We start from the raw sequence: 16,643 nt of genomic DNA, 5'->3' as shown, positions 1-16,643 counted from the left end.
TTTGGCCTGGATTACGTTTGTTTTTTTGAGTAAATTATATTCAAAATGTCCAAGAACAATGCTCTCTCCCATCCCCCCCCCCCCCCCCCCCCCCCGTCAAAAGGTGGTGTTAACATCATTCTAAAGATGTAATTTTTTAAATTAGATGCTCTGTACTTACATTTGAGATGTTATTCCTCCCCCCTCCCCCTCTACTTCATGAGGTGGACTCTCTTCTAATCACCTTCTCCACCCTATTGCCTTGGGATTCCTCTCATGGCCTGAAGATGTAATATTTTTAAAGACTGTCTAGATATGAACATTACAAAAATAATTGGCCAAAAGTTATGGTGCATGCCTGTGAATCCTTCATTCAGAAGGTAGAGGAACAGGAGTTCGAGGTCATCCTCAGGTACATTGTGAGTTTGAGGCTCACCTGCACTCTGTGAGAAACTTCTTCAAAAACCGGAAACTGAGTAAAAGGCTATCTTGTGAGCTCTTTCCAGTATAACTTTATGACCTTGTCATTTTGTTTTGAGGTAGGATCATAAAGCCTTTGCTGGCCTCACAATGGCCAAGGCTAGCCTTGAATTCCTGATTCTCCTGTCCTGCTTCTCAAGTTCAAGGATTACAAGCATGTGCTATCGTGAACCTCTGTCCTTTTGTAGTTGCTGCAAACTGCAAATTTTATATTGCATAAATACTGTGCTTCATGTTTTTGGTTGAATTGCTAAATTTCTATTTCAGTAGGGAAAACAAATGGGATGATTTACCTACTTTTTTTAGTTTGGCTCAATTTTATGATGGCAATACTTTGCATATATTTTAATAGGTAAATTTAGTAAAGGAACGACTCGGTTTCAGTTTTCTTTTTATATTTGGTTTTACATAGGTGATGTAAGTAGGTCAAGATGATTTGCATATTCATGACCTTGTAAGTTAAAGTGCACTGGCCTTAGCTTTTAATTTGTGCTTTGTTTCTCTTTGAGGTTCATATAAATTATGAAAACTCTTGTTTAGAGTAAATCCAAGCACAGTTTTAGAAATTAAAGGTTAAAGACATATTTTTTCTTTGCTGCTGATTGCATTGCAGATAGCTTTAAGTTGTAATCAGGTATAAAGAAGTGCACACATTTGTCCCCTCCCCCCTTTCCTTTATATGCAGTACCAGAGATCAAATCCAAGGCCCTGTGCATTTTGGGCAAACACTATTTCAGACCTCAGCTTTAGCCCTATACAGTGCTTTTTGATGTTCTGTAGCATTCTTTGTCATGTTTATGAGTGGCAGTGACTTGTAGATAAAGACATTGGTAGGCAGGAGTCTAGTCTTTCTTCCAGCAAATATTGCATTTATTTTATACTAATAGGATCTGAAAGGGTCTGGGTGATAGCAGTGAAGAAAACAGAAGGAATCTGTCCTCATGGAATTTATATTGTGGCTAGGGATGTGGTACTAGATTTATAATTATAAGAGAACAGTAAATTTATAGTGGGAGGGATGGCTGATGGCTGTGGTCGCTGTGGGTGAGTGAGATGGTGAGAGAGAGAGAGAGAGAGAGAGAGAGAGAGAGAGAGAGAGAGAGAGAGGGAGGGAGGGAGGGAGAGAAGAGTTTTGTTAGGAGCCTGATGTAGAGAAAGAGTTGCTTTGCAGGAACTGCAGAGCTGGGGACAGTTGCATCTCAGCTCCTAAGAGGCCAAGGCAGTAGACAAGTCAAAGTGGGGGTGCTGGTCAGCAAGAACATTTTGTGAGGTTTTTTGAGGCTTTAAGTCTGTGTACATGTTTGTGTTTGCAGGTACAGGTATACGTATGTAGGCTAGAGGTGACTGCTTTGCTCAGTTGCTCTCTATCTATTTTTTGAGACAGGGTCTCACTGAGTTTACTGGTTCAGCTAGACTAGATGGCCACCAAGCCTCAGGAATCCTGTCTCCATCTCCCTTATGTTAGGATTATAGGTTCATATTGCTGTGCCTGGCTTGATGTGTGTACAAGGGATCTTAACTCAGGTCTTCAGTTATAGGATCACCTCACTGATCAAGCCATCTTCCTAGCCTCTTGGTATCTCCACCCCATGTACTGAGGGTTGAATCAGTGCTTATACAAGCTAAGCTAACATTCTACCACTGAGCTATATTCCCAGGTACTGTCACACCCACTCTTGTTATTATTGGTTTTCAACTTTATTTTGGAATAAGGTTTCTCACTAAGTTACCCAGACTGGCCTTAAATTCAGTCTGTAGCTTACCTTCACCTTGTGATTCTCCTGTCTTTCACCTTTTTGAGTAGTTGGGATTAAAGGCCTACACCATAAGATCTGTTTTTAAGATTTTTAGCTTTAATGCCCAAGTATTGGAAAACTTCTGTGGGAAATGGGAAGAGATTAAGAAAAGACAGTTATTTAGCCTGCTGTTTAAAAGCAAAGATGTCAAAGTTCAACACCCTCCTCAGCTACACAGCAAACTTAAGGGCAGTGTGGACAATAATGGTCCTGTTTTAAAAAACAAAACAACAGAAAAACAACCCCAGCAACAAGTACAAGCAAAGAATCCCTTGAATGTTTAAGGCACTTCTTAAGAGGTTGCTTGCATTGTGAACTAGCATGGTGGAGAAAAAATGGCTGACTTGAGCTACACTTAGGCTATAGTTCAGTCAATAGTAGTGTGAAGAAAGGGAGACATGAGTCCACATAAGAGTATGTGCCAGGAGCTACCACGTTCCTGCTTCAACAACTTTCCTGTGTTAAATAGCTGCATTCTCGGCGAGCTCCGAGACAGGGGCTATTGCTGCTGTGGAAGCTCAGGTTCATTGCTCCCTGCCTTTTGGCTTGCGTGAGTGGGCGTTTGGTGTGTTCTGTAAGTGAGAGAAGACAGAGTGAAGTGGCTTGTAAATTTAATTTTGGACATACTGAATTTAAGGTGTCTGTCTTATAATCAAATGGGCATAAGATAATAAGAGTTGGATAAGATTTGTAGATTTGGTGGGAAGAGAAGAAAGAGGGGATAAGGAGTCTGGATTTGAGATAAAATTGTTTTTCTTTTTCTTTTTCAAATAACATACTAGGTTATAATTACTGAAAGAGGGAAAGTCTGGGGCTAGGAAAGGGGTTTACGGTCGAGCCTCAAGGCCTCTGAAGGTCCTAATTGCAAGAAGAGATCAGATTAAGTGTGTGTTCTGTGCTGGATGCTTGGGCTTTACTCATTTCAAAAATAAATAAATAAATAAATAAATAAATAAAAACAAAAACAAATAAAACCCAGCTTCAAGTGTACTCTTTTGGCTAACTGAACTTGAGGGATCTGTGGGGTATTCAGGTAGTTGGACTGTTCTCACTTCCTCTCCCCACATTTTCTTTACAATTCCCCTCCCAATCTCTGTCTCTCTGTCTCACTGTGTAGTCCAGCATGATTTCACATAAGTTATGGGTATGTCATGGTAAGCATGGGCAACTTGTGAGAGTCACCTCTCTTCTTCCACCAAGAGTGTCTGGGAAGAAAACTCAGGTTGTCATCAAAGCACTGACTATCCTACCACCTGATCTCCTCTTGTTCTAAGAGGAACTTTCTGTAGAAAGTTTTCTTCTTCAGAAGATACTCTCTACCCTTGTATTCAACCTGGTTGATTTCTTTTGGCCAGTGTCAGTCTTTTCCAGTGCTGGAGAACAGAACACTAAGTAGTTCTGTTTGACTCGTACAGAGGAGCTAGCCTCCTCGTCGGCACAGTATGGACAATATATGTGTGAATGTCAGTTGAGACTGAAATTGCTTTTGAGAGGAGGGAAACAGTGCAGTATGAGCCTTATCAGCTATACGCACGTGTCCTCATATATGCTGTTGGTAAGCTTTGCATCTTGAGCCCTTGTGGTCTCATTCTTCCTTTCTTTCCATGTAGGTATGGCATCACAGCTGCAGGTGTTTTCCCCCCCATCAGTGTCGTCGAGTGCCTTCTGCAGTGCGAAGAAACTGAAAATAGAGCCCTCTGGCTGGGATGTTTCAGGACAGAGCAGCAACGACAAATATTATACCCACAGCAAAACCCTCCCAGCTACACAAGGGCAAGCCAGCTCCTCTCACCAGGTAGCAAATTTCAATATTCCCACATACGACCAGGGCCTCCTGCTCCCAGCTCCTGCAGTGGAGCATATTGTGGTAACAGCTGCGGATAGCTCAGGCAGTGCCGCTCCGGCAACCTTCCAAAGCAGCCAGACCCTGACTCATAGGAGCAACGTTTCTTTGCTTGAGCCATATCAAAAATGTGGATTGAAAAGAAAAAGTGAGGAAGTCGACAGCAACGGTAGCGTGCAGATCATAGAAGAACATCCCCCTCTCATGCTGCAAAACAGAACTGTGGTGGGTGCCGCTGCCACGACCACCACTGTGACCACGAAGAGTAGCAGTTCTAGTGGGGAAGGGGATTACCAGCTGGTCCAGCATGAGATCCTTTGCTCTATGACCAACAGCTATGAAGTCTTGGAGTTCCTAGGCCGAGGGACATTTGGACAGGTGGCAAAGTGCTGGAAGCGGAGCACCAAGGAAATTGTGGCCATTAAGATCTTGAAGAACCACCCCTCCTATGCCAGACAAGGACAGATCGAAGTGAGCATCCTTTCTCGCCTAAGCAGTGAAAATGCTGATGAGTATAATTTTGTCCGTTCTTATGAGTGTTTTCAGCACAAGAATCATACCTGCCTTGTGTTTGAGATGTTGGAGCAGAACTTGTATGATTTTCTAAAGCAGAACAAGTTTAGCCCACTGCCACTCAAGTACATAAGACCAATCTTGCAGCAGGTGGCCACAGCACTGATGAAGCTGAAGAGTCTCGGTCTGATTCATGCTGACCTTAAACCTGAAAACATAATGCTGGTTGATCCAGTTCGCCAACCCTACCGAGTGAAGGTCATTGACTTTGGTTCTGCTAGTCATGTGTCCAAAGCTGTGTGTTCAACCTACCTGCAATCACGCTACTACAGGCAAGTGCAAAATACTGGAGATCTGTTCTTGTGTTTAACGTGCATAGCATAGAACTGTAACTGTTGTACCCAGATGTCCACTTATTTCAAGATTCCAAGATAGCAGCAGGGTTTGTTTCAGCTCATGTGTATGTGGGGTTCCTATGAGTAACATACTTCTCTTGCTGGGATCCTATTTAGGACTAGCAAGTAACACACATGAATTCTGAAGGTTGCTGGCTGAATTGCACTAGTATCTGGTTCATTCTTAACTACCATTACAACTAACTTTATCCACCTGAAGGACTGTAGGAGAGGTTCAAACTCCACAGACCCTGTTTTTCCTCAGCTCATACCTTTGCATGTAAAATGTTTTGGGAGTATCTTTAAGGTTTAACCTTAATAGAAGCAGTTTTTTTCTTTTTCTGACAGCAAAAATTGTATTGGGTGATTGATGTGGTCTTTCATTCTCTACAAGATTTTGAATTTATTCAATTATCCTAGAATAGTTTGACCTAAGTACATTAGTGATTTTTATTTCTAGATTAGTACTTCTGGTACAAGGTCCTTTTATTATATTGAAATTCTTATAACAGTACTTAAAAGTTGTATACACAATTTTGTATGTACTATAGCCAAGGCATTAAAATATACTCTTATTTTTCAGATCTTTATTTTATCTAGTTATTAATCTTAAAAAATCTGGTATCTAATTTGTGTAGTTTAATTCCTGTTTGCTTTTACAAGTCTTGGACTTTTAGCTACTGCATTTGGCTATTTAAGTTTGGAACAAGGTTTTGCTATATAACTCTGGTTGGCCTGGCACTCAGTAACTCAGGCTGTCTTTGAACTCAGCACTTCTCCTTGTCCCAGCCTTCTGAGTGCTACTTACTGCACCTCGTTCAATTCCTATTGTTTAAGGTAGTGGTCAAATTTAATTCTTTTTCATGTGATTGTTTACTTTACACAATGACCTTTGCTCTAAATTGTTTCCTCATTGCCTGGCCATGGTGTCTTGGACCATATATTTAAGAGTTTATCTTTTAGTCTTTTATTTTGTCGTTAGTCTTTGTATGTCTTCAGAAACATCATAGGATGTAAGAAAAATAATATTGACACTGCAATTTTCCTTGGGTCGTGCCTAATACCTAGCATTTTAATGATACTTAATACATTCTCACTTTAAAAAATCTTTCTAGTTTTATAAACTATAACCTGTTTTACTTGAAAGGAACTTGGAGGGCCTGTGGTTTCTGGTTTCATGCTGCTCTTGGCAACCTAGGCTAATTTTGAAAATTTCACTTCAGTTTATTTATGACTTGGGATATTTAGGCTCCAACTACATTTGCTTTTGATCCTCTCTGAGCATCCCCACCCCCAGCACCCCTCCTCCCCCTACAGTACAAATGCACTAATGTGCTTGCTTACTGGTGTGTTGCCTGACTCCACAGACGGGGGAGGTGAGAGGGATCAGCTCTGGCAGGAACTTACCAGCTCTGAGTCTTCTTTGTGAGTGCAGGTGTTCAGTGACTGTGTGTGTCCTCTCAGAGATAACTGAGCAGCTTTAAAACTGAAAAAGGCAGAGCAAAAGGACATGCAAGTTATTTTAAGTAATCATTTTGGCGGGACTTTTACATAGACTCAAATGAGTTGTGGAACAGATTATCCTGCATAGCCTTCTCTAATTGGCAATCCATGGGACTAATTTTCAGTATTAGGTTGCTAGTCTTTGGGCCTTTTTCGTATTCCTTTAATTTTGGTTTTGATTTTACAAAAAACAAATAAGGTTTTAAAGTGTTCTCCAAAGCCTCTTACAAATTTGGCTGTTGGCTTTAAGAATACTTTCAAGAGGAAGTAAGTTTACTTCTTAAAAGTTCATTGTGTTCCCATACCAGCTCTGTGCATGCAGCTCAGCTCCAGGGTTTGTGACTGGGGCTAGGTTTGCCTGCGTGCTCTGTTGTCACAGTGGTACTTGATGCTGAGGCTGAGGCAGGTGGAAGAACTCGCTGTGCAGGCTGCCCTCCCTCGAGTTCTTGTCCGAGTTCGCCAACACCTTATATTCTTGTCTTTTGCAAATATCTCTGAAATCCTTTGGGATGGTGAAGCTGCCTTCAAATCTAGCCTTTTTACCCTTCCTTTAATTTAAGTTTATGTTGCTTTGTCCTGATAAGTATGCTCAGCTACTGCATATTTATTAAAAATTTGCCACACTATTAGCCAGAGGCATGGCAAAATGACCCAGGCCCTAGACATGTTTCTCTAGCTTGCTAAATGTACACTGACTTCTCCAAGCAAAACTGCTGTCTTTGGGGCTTGAGTTTTAGGGACAGAAGTTTGCCACACTTACAGTCCCAATGCTTTACTCTTTTAAACAAACTAGCTAGCATTTATTTCAAACTCAGATCACTTTGTTATTTATGGGCGGACACTGCCTAGAAAAGAAAAGTATAGCTTAATTTATCCTATACAAACAATCTAATTTCCTGTAACAGTGAAACTACAGTTTCAATTTAAGCCACAGATGCAGGAAGTCAGACTTTATGTAACATCTCTAATCTGGTAAATAAGTAGGTTTGGTGCCTCAGAAGGGGGGAAAAACCCAAAAAACAAAAAAACTGAGTGTTCTTAAAAACAACCAGAGAATAAGTGCTCAGCTTGCTGTGGATGCCAGTGAACTAGGGCTTTCTGACCTTGGAGGAGCTTTTCGGTATAAAGAAGCTGAAAGTGAGATGAGCCCTTTCTGCCACTTGGCTCTTGTAATTATGCCCCAGGGGTTGTACCCTCTAAGTTCTCACCCTTTGATACATTTACTCACATTGTGGTGACCAACAACCATGAGTATTTTCGCTGCTACTTCATTCATAACTATAATTTTCTACTATTCTGAACTATAATGAAAACATATATAAGATATTGGATTAGACTCTAAGGAGGTCACGACCCACAGGTTGAGGACCATTGCTTTATGGGGTGGGGTCCACTACTTCCAAAGCACAATTGACAGCATTTCCTATTGAAATAAACACCATCATGTTTGTCACACCTCTAGCTTTCTCCTACCCTTGAATAGTCTTTTATTAGCCTTATGTTTATTACAATTTTAGAGCTGAAACAGATGAGTAATTACCTAACTCTTCCTTTTTTTTTTTTTACTTTATTTTATTTTCGAGACAGAGTCTCCGTTGTAGGTAGGCTGGCCTTAAACACTCCTGTTTCTGTTTCCTAAGAGCTGGGACCACAGGTGTGTGTTTGGCTCTCCCTTCTTAAACAGAGTAGAACCAGTGTCTTCATGTACATAGACTTTTTTTTCTTCCAGTACTAAGGATCAAATTCAGGGCCTTATGCTTGTTAAAAATGCTCCCTACCATTGAGCTACCCCTCCACAGACTTATATTGAGAGTGGAAAAATTAAAGGAAGCCAAGAGGAAAATGCAATGAAACAAACTAATTTTAACAATTGTAATCTATCTCAATTCAGAGGTTAATGGTGCTGTCATTTTTCAGTAAAGGGGAAAAACATTCTATTCTCACTTACTAGAAGATAAGGTGAACAGTTTTATTTTTAGGTCCAAGTGATGTAAAACACCCACTGAAGCTTTCTTTTCTTTCTTTCTTTTTTCCTCTTATTCTTTTGCTTGCCTGCCTGCTTGCTTTCCTGCCTTCCTGCCTTCCCCCACCTCAGTCCACTTCTATCTGTATAGCTTTTCGTTGTCTTAAATCCCGAGGTTTTCTTTAGTACTTGCCTTTATGTAAGGGAAGTGTTACTGCTTGTGTTTGGTCTTAGCTGCTTTTGTCATTCCAGAACCAGCCAGAACCCGGAAACTGGATGATTCCAGATTCCAGCTAATCTTGCTTTGTTTGGTTTTGTTGTTTGGAAAGCAGGAATTACCGTTAGGCTGTGTGTTTTGGCCATTCCCTCCTGAGCCAACTTTTCCAAACTGTCTTCTAAGACTGACTGCAAAAACCTCTTGCACGCTCAGTAGATGCTTTGGAATGTTCTCAGCCCAGTTTTTATTTTGGCACCAGGCCATTTGCCCTGCCAGCTGTTTCTGGTGCTGTCATGAACTTGGAAATTAATGTTGCTGCACACTGACATTTTCTTTTCAGTTATAGAAAAGCTTTTATATTTTTTTTCTGGGTACTCTCCTCAGCTTTATTAATGCCCCTTTCAGGCTTGTGTGATCATAAAAACATACTATAACAGTTGGAATTTAATTGGATTGGGAAATTTTATCAGTCATAAATGGCTGCAGTTACTTGCAACATAACACACCACTTTTCTCCTTTCTTTTTGTTTGTTTGTTTGTTTTTTATAGACAGGTCTTAGAGCTACGAGGTAGACCACACGGGCCTCCAATTTGCAGTGATCCTCTTGCTGGAATGACAGGAATGTGCAAGCATACTCTGTAGGGTGTAACTATTGAGGGTTTGTTTGTTTGTTTGGACTTTATAGCCAACAAAACTGAAGTTCATATCAGATGCTACAAAAACTGGTCTTAGCTGTTCTGCTCTAGCTATCTGGCAGAATGAGTTGAAAGGCTTAGATTCTCTATTTCAAAGTATGAATCAGAAAATGGCTTACAATCTCTGAAGTCTTCCAATCTATCCATTTCCTAACGATATTGATGTTTAATTGCTTGTAGAAGCTACCTTTTGGGAGACTATCCTAGGCAAGTCATGACCGTACTTGCTTGTAGTCTTAGCACTGGGAACACCAAAGAGAATCCCAAGTTCAAGGTCAGCCTGGGTCACAAAACAAGTGTGGCTATGTAGCAAAACCCTGTTTCAAAATACCAAAACTGTATTCAACCAAAACCCAACTATATAGTAATCAGTGGATATTTTGTTGTTGTTTGTTTTTCTGAGACAGGGCTTCCTTATATAGCTCTGGCTGTTTTTGGAACCTGTACACCAGGCTAGCCTTGAACTCACAGGGTTCACATGCCACTGCCTTCCAAGTGTTGGGTTTAAAGGTGTGTGGTGTATGCCACCACTGCCTAGTGGGAGTTGAGATTTCAGTGGTTTGTTTGTTTAACTTGTACTTGGGGGGAAACATGTATATGGAGGTTGTTTCTCTCCTACCGTGTAGACTCTTGGGATAGAACTCAGGTCTACAGGCCTGTGTGCACCGTCATCTTGGTCATCATTTGAGAAAGCCCATTTATGCATGTCACCATTCCAGATACATTTATAAAGATATGAATGCAGGTAACTTTACTTATTGAAAACCAGCATGGTATATTTAATTCTGGAGTCAGGTTTCTGAGTCAACTTTATCAGTTACTAACTAGTTTTAGGTAAGTCTGTCCTTGTTCAGTCTCCTAATCAATCAATGGGAGTAATAATTTCATTTCAAATATGTTTACCTATAGAGAGTTCTTAGTTTATGGGCTACTGTACTTGAAGCATTAATGAAATTTCTAAAAGTAGTTTCAAGACTCAAAATAATGGTACTTTAGTAACATTTATTTTTATACCTAACATTTACATATGCTTATTATGAGCCAAGACTTTATTAATTTACTTAAACTTTGTAGTGACCTTGTGTGCTACTGTCTATCAGGAACCCAAGGCACAGAGTGGCAGTTAAATAGTGACAGCTTATAAAAGATGAGCTTAGGTTTGAACTCTTTCAGGAGTTTCTTAGGCTTCTGAGTTTGCTGCAAGTATCATCTTTTCAGAGATCATTTTATTATGAAGATAGCAAAACAACTAAGGTGCCCAGAAGACAAATCATGATCTTCTATTTATAATTCTAATGTTTAAAAAAAAAAAACAGATGCTAATGTGTTCGATTATGTGGCACTTTCATGAACTCCAGTGGGATTATGGGATACGTAGATTATGTTCTCTCTTATCTTTCTGCTCAAAACTTGTGAATTCTGAAACACATCAATCCCCAGAGTTTTGACTGCATAGTTGTGTACTGATGGTTGGTTTCAGTTCCCTTAAACAGTGTGCCTGTTGCTGACACTGCAGCAGAATTTAGTCACCATAGTTAATTTCCCCAAGTAATGTTTGTTATTTTATCCATTATCTTTGTGTTTTGCTAGAGCTCCTGAAATTATCCTTGGATTACCGTTCTGTGAAGCTATTGACATGTGGTCACTCGGCTGTGTGATAGCTGAGCTGTTCCTGGGATGGCCTCTTTATCCTGGTGCTTCCGAATACGACCAGGTAAGAGTGCCTATTTGTATGGACAGGGGAGGCAGCACACACTCCGACTGCACAGGTCCACACAACAGAGTGCTTTCACAACAGTTTGAAAAAGCAGACCACCTAGCACAGGAATATTAAAAAAATTAAGGGTGTCCTAAGTGTATAAAATAGGTGTTGACAAACTGTGTATTATGTTATTACCTACCAAAAATATCTACAAACATACTCTTTTTTTAAAAAAAAATACTTCTTTTATTTTTGAGATTATAATTTAATCATTCCCCTTTACAAATCTAGTCGTAAAGGTTAAAGCTTTCCAAAGATGTACACATATGACCACTTGGGATGCCATACCTGGCCTCTGCATAGCCCTAAGACTCACTGACTCTGTAGACGGGCTGATGACAGGATTAAAGGTCTGTGCCATTCTTAAACAGAAACTCAAGCATTACAGTGCACTGCTAAACCATACCGCGGCGTGCGCTGCGATTGTAGCCATTTTGCAGCCACTGCTTGGTGTTGATAGGCTGAACTGAAAGGGTGGGGAGCATCCACTGAAAATGCTGCATGCCAGTAACTTCTGTTTAAGTACTCTGTCTTGTTGCTAGCTAGAAAAACGTGATTTTCTGTGCTTCTTGTGCATTTTTCACAAATATGTGTTAATTACCTGTTTATAGCGTTGGTAAGGTTTCTTGCCTAACACTAGGCTATTAGTTAAGTTGGGCGGGATAAAGCTTCAGTTGCAGTGCACTCGTCTTTCACCTGTGAGAGCTGTTTGGTGCCCACCGTTGGTTTGCAGGAGATGTAGGCACGAGTTTGACTCTCACACAGGATGGAGCATTGGTGCCTTGTGTTGTTCAAGGGTTGGTCAACTGTAGTTACTAGTGCAGTAGATTCTGGAGAAAAGAATGTGTTAGCAAAGATTTTAGATAGAAGAAAAGGAGTCTAATTGTTACTAACAAAACCTTTTTTTAAGGACAGGTGGTGGTGCCTCACACCTTTATTCCCAGCACTTGGAAGGCAGAGGCAGGTGGATCTCTGAGTTTTAGGTTAGTCTGGTCTACAGAGTGAGTTCCAGAATATCCAGTTCTAGACAGAGAAACCCTGTTCTTGAAAACAAAACAAAAACATTTTTTCCTTCTGCCACCCATTTGGTCTAGAGTTAGGTTTTCATCTCTATGATAAGCAAAGCATTTAAATTTCTATTTTGTATGATTGGCAGTCCTCTAGTTCTGTACTGATTAACTCTGATTTAGTCAACTGTGTCTTAGGAGTTCAGAGATGGAAGGAAAGTAAGGCTTACCTGGATTGTGGGGTAAACCTCTGCTCACTCAGAGCTCGTTACTTTACACGTTAGGTCCCCGAAGGCTGTGCTGCAGATTAGCTCTCCAGACACAGGTTTTATGTGAGCCATTATCTGAGTTAGAAAATAGCATTTGAATTTACGTCGTTGTGGAGACTGGCCCTGAACTCCTTATCTCCTTATCTTATGGCCTCTCCCAAGTACTGTGTGGGATTTCGGGTGTGTGCCACTGACTGGTGTACTGGAAAATAATGCTGCTGTGTAAGACGGGCTGCTGCTTCTAAGGAAATTGGTTCACTCAAGAAAGTTTGGCTGTGGAAATAATTTGAATTCTCCTTTCCTGTTTTTAAAAGGTTACACAATATCATCGGCTCTTTAATAGTAAAGACTTCCATTTCACTAGTCTATCCTCAGTTGCCATCACCTTTGACACATAACAGATACATACATTTTGTTTTGTTTGAGAAATAGTTATTTGTAATTAGAAGGTAAAAAAAGGCAAGACTTTGTTCTCTCAACATAGAATTCTGTCTCCTTTTTGAACCAACTTGGAATAAGTTATGAAATAGATTGTTCCTAAGTAACCAGTTATGTTGTGCTTTGTTCTTTGTACCTTGCAAGAAACAAACTGGCTTTCTACTGTACAAGAAAAGAGTACAAGGCATAGGAAATGATGCACATTCACAGTCTCGAGTCTTTGTCCTTTTTAAACCTCTTTGAGAATCTAATGGAAGCTGTAGATTCTGCCCACCAAATATACACATTTTGGTTTTGCACATCTTGAATGATTCATGGATCCTGCTCCAAGCACTTAGAGCCTCCAGGAATGTAGTTCCTAGTCTAACTGTTCTGTGGCACCAGTTCAAGTGGTGTAGCGTCCCTAGGAAGTGGAAACAAGTACAATTGGATTTAGAAGCAGAGATGGTAATCAGAGCTTTCCTTGTAAAGTGGAAGGGTATGGTCCGTGTGTAAATTTCTATGTAATATGTTAATGGGAGGTAGGAGGAGGCAGTTTGCCTGGGCCAAATAAATGGGATGCTGCTGTCAAGCAGGATTAGGAATACATTAATTTGGTCCATCTAGGCAATATAAAAGAATTCATATAGCAGGGTCCAGTTAAGATTTTTTTGTTTGCTTTTATAAAAATAATGTCATAGAGTTAGAACTTACATACTACCAACCATTTGAATGTACAGATTGATTTTTTTAGTGTGTTTATAGGAATGCACAACCATTATCAGCTTTAGAACATTCTGTCATTCTATGACATCTAGAATCCATTAGCTGTTAATTTTATCCCAACTTTTCAGTTCCTCTTAGCTCTATACAAGTACTAATCTATTCTTTATATAAATTCGCCTACTCTGACATATAAATATTCATCACATAGAAAGTGTGCTATTTTGTGACAAACTTACTTTACTTGTATTTGAACATCACTTTTTATGGCTAAATGATGTTCCATTGTGTGTACATACCACATTTTTTCATCCATCTGTTAGTAGCAATACACATGATTACCACTACATTTTGCCTGTCGTGAATAATGCTTCTCTGAACACTGAACAATATTCAATATTCATCTTTCCTTATTTTCTCTTTTTCCTTTGGTTTAATAGTGCTACATACAGCATTATACATGCTAGGTAAACATTCTGCCAAAATGAACAAAATCCCTACATTTGGATAAATCTTGGAGTGGGATTGCTAGGTCATATAGTAACAGTATTTACCTTTCTGAAGGCCCACTAAATATTTTGTTTTAATTCTTCTCAGGTAGACATTATTTATTTTTGCTTTTTTCTGAAATTAGCTATTGTGAGTGTTTTGTTGTAATTTAGATTTACATTTAGATAGTTTGTTTAGGTTTATTGCCTTTTTTTTCTTTTTTTCTTTTTTTTTCTTTTTTACTGTAGTTGGTTTTTCATTGCCAAATGGGGTTTTCCCTTGCCTTCTTCCCCTCTGTCGGCTCCTTTTCAGTTTGATAATGGGTGTTTGGTACACAAATATTTTTTTACTTTGAAGCATATTTTTTTCTTCCCTTGTTTGTACTTTTTGGTATTGTATCCAAGAAATAATTGAAAAATCTAGTATCATACAGCTTCCCCATTAGTTTTCTTGTGATAGCATTCTAAGTTCTTGCATTTAGGGTCTCTGATCCATCCTTAGGAGACGGCCATTCTGTCTGGGTTAGTGTTGGAATTCATGGATGAGTAAAAAAATGCTGTTTGTCCTCTCAAAGGCTGTGGATTAAGAAAGACATTTAAAAAATTACATGCTGATAACTACATAATAGAGTTGATAAAATCTTAATTTATGTAGTTTGAGTGTTTTGCCTACATGTATGTCTGTAAAGCCACATGTGCCAGTGGAGACATTGGGTCTCTTAGGACTGGAGTTAACAGTTGTAACATGCCATGTGAGTGCGAGAACAGCAAGTGCTCATAACGGGACGTTGCTCTAGTTGTCCCCACAGTTGACATGTAGTGTGCATGTGTGTGTGTGTGTGACATGCACACATCAGGCTGCACCTACAGCCTGTCTGTGCTCAGCACCTGTATCTCAGCTGCATTACGGCTTTCCTCTGCTCTTGGACTGCTCTAGGCTCCTCATTACTTATTTTGAATTGGAAACTGTTCTGCTCTGCCCTAGAAATCTAGTTTTGTTTTATTTTTTAACAACTTTTTATTAAAAGTTTGACATAAAGAGAAAGAAGATTGTACTAAAAATATTTCAGAACTGAGTTCTGTTTAGAATAGTCCTTCACAGTATAAGTAAATATTGGGTATTCCCGTGGCTGTTCGTTCTGTGTGTAGATTGTTCGCAGTTCAGTTGTGTTGAAGTTAATTTCTTCATGACACACCCCTTTTCTGGCCAGAGTTAATATTTCAGTGTAAAAGTTTGATAATTTTTTTCCACTTGAAACTGATGATGTTTGATGGCTTTAATGTTTCAGATTCGTTATATTTCACAAACACAAGGCCTGCCAGCTGAATATCTTCTCAGTGCTGGAACAAAAACAACCAGGTTTTTCAACAGAGATCCTAATTTGGGGTACCCACTGTGGAGGCTTAAGGTATGTCTTCCCATTGTACAGATTGTTTCTGTATTCCCTTTGAACTTAGATTTTAGTGAATAATTTCTTTAGAGGAGAGGAAGTGGGAGAGGAGGTGTTTGTAGGAGACTACCCCTTGAAAAATTATTTCATTGTATCCGTTTAGCCTTATGCATGGAGAAAAGTCAAGATAATGAAGCTAGTTCAGCTGGCTGAGGGAAACTGGAGAGCACTGCTCAGTGAGAGGTGTAGTAGCGGCCGTCAGAGAAATCTCACCTCTAACTTCACATGCAGGCCTTAGAGCTTTCCTGAAATAAGAGTCTAATTCTGAGCCTACTCCTTCAGTGTGAGAAATCAAGTAACCTCTTGATACTCTGCCTCTGAGCCTAGCGAACAGTTAGTATTGGAGTAGGGTGTTCATGTCTAAGAAGCTTTAAGATAAAACTGGTAACAGCCTGACCTTGACATTGTACAATACAATTTCGGTATTCTGGCTTCAGATTAAATTAAAAACACGAAAATAATATTTTAAAAATGCATGTTTTATAGACACCCGAAGAACATGAATTAGAGACTGGAATAAAGTCAAAAGAAGCTCGGAAGTACATTTTTAACTGTTTAGATGACATGGCTCAGGTAAGTGTGACATGCTTCAGAGAGGCAGGAATTTATATGATGCCAAAACACACACACACACACACACACAAAACAGCCTGTTTTGATAATTATAATTGCTAATATTTTGCCATGTGCTAAAAGTGTAAGGGTCTATTGTTCTGTAAAGAATGACACCCCAGACTTAAATAGTATGCAAAAGGGGAAGACCAGCACGCAGGGTCCCTCATTCCAAAATGGAGAGACAACTAAACGAGCTCCCAGACTAGATTTGAAGCACTAGGGGATTGGGGGTAGGTGACCTTTACTCCATCTCTAAGGGCATTCCGTTACCGAGTGGAGGGGGGTGGGGGGTAGGGGAGTGTGTGGGCAGGAAATTGTTAATGAGGAAGTCTGGGGTAGGTGGCCTTTATCTTTGAGAACATTTCATGACCAAGGTGTGGGAACTAGAACCTGTTACCCAGGATGTCTAGAAGCTTGCTGACCCATTGTCCTAGGTGGTTGGGCACTTTCTAGATTATTACTAGCTTCCGGAAGCCTGGGGCTTTTTAACTGACTTGCCTGGACTTGCCCAGTTCTTTAGTCCTAG

At 39.9% G+C, this 16,643-nt stretch overlaps 1 protein-coding gene across 1 annotated transcript in view; it reads left to right on the top strand.

Annotated features, from left to right (window-relative positions):
- HIPK1 (homeodomain interacting protein kinase 1) overlaps positions 1 to 16,643 on the top strand; it is a 68,599-nt gene that overhangs the window by 27,845 nt on the left and 24,111 nt on the right. Inside the window, exons 4-7 of the mRNA XM_080916505.1 lie at positions 3,866 to 4,943; positions 10,976 to 11,099; positions 15,341 to 15,460; positions 15,989 to 16,075. Of these exons, the coding sequence (XP_080772631.1) occupies positions 3,866 to 4,943; positions 10,976 to 11,099; positions 15,341 to 15,460; positions 15,989 to 16,075 (1,409 nt within the window). The remainder of the gene's footprint in view (positions 1 to 3,865; positions 4,944 to 10,975; positions 11,100 to 15,340; positions 15,461 to 15,988; positions 16,076 to 16,643) is intronic.

The sequence above is a fragment of the Micromys minutus genome (genome assembly GCF_963924665.1).
Source record: "Micromys minutus genome assembly, chromosome: 4".
In the NCBI taxonomy this organism is placed as follows: Eukaryota; Metazoa; Chordata; class Mammalia; order Rodentia; family Muridae; genus Micromys; species Micromys minutus.
This window is presented reverse-complemented; position numbering and strand designations above follow the sequence as displayed.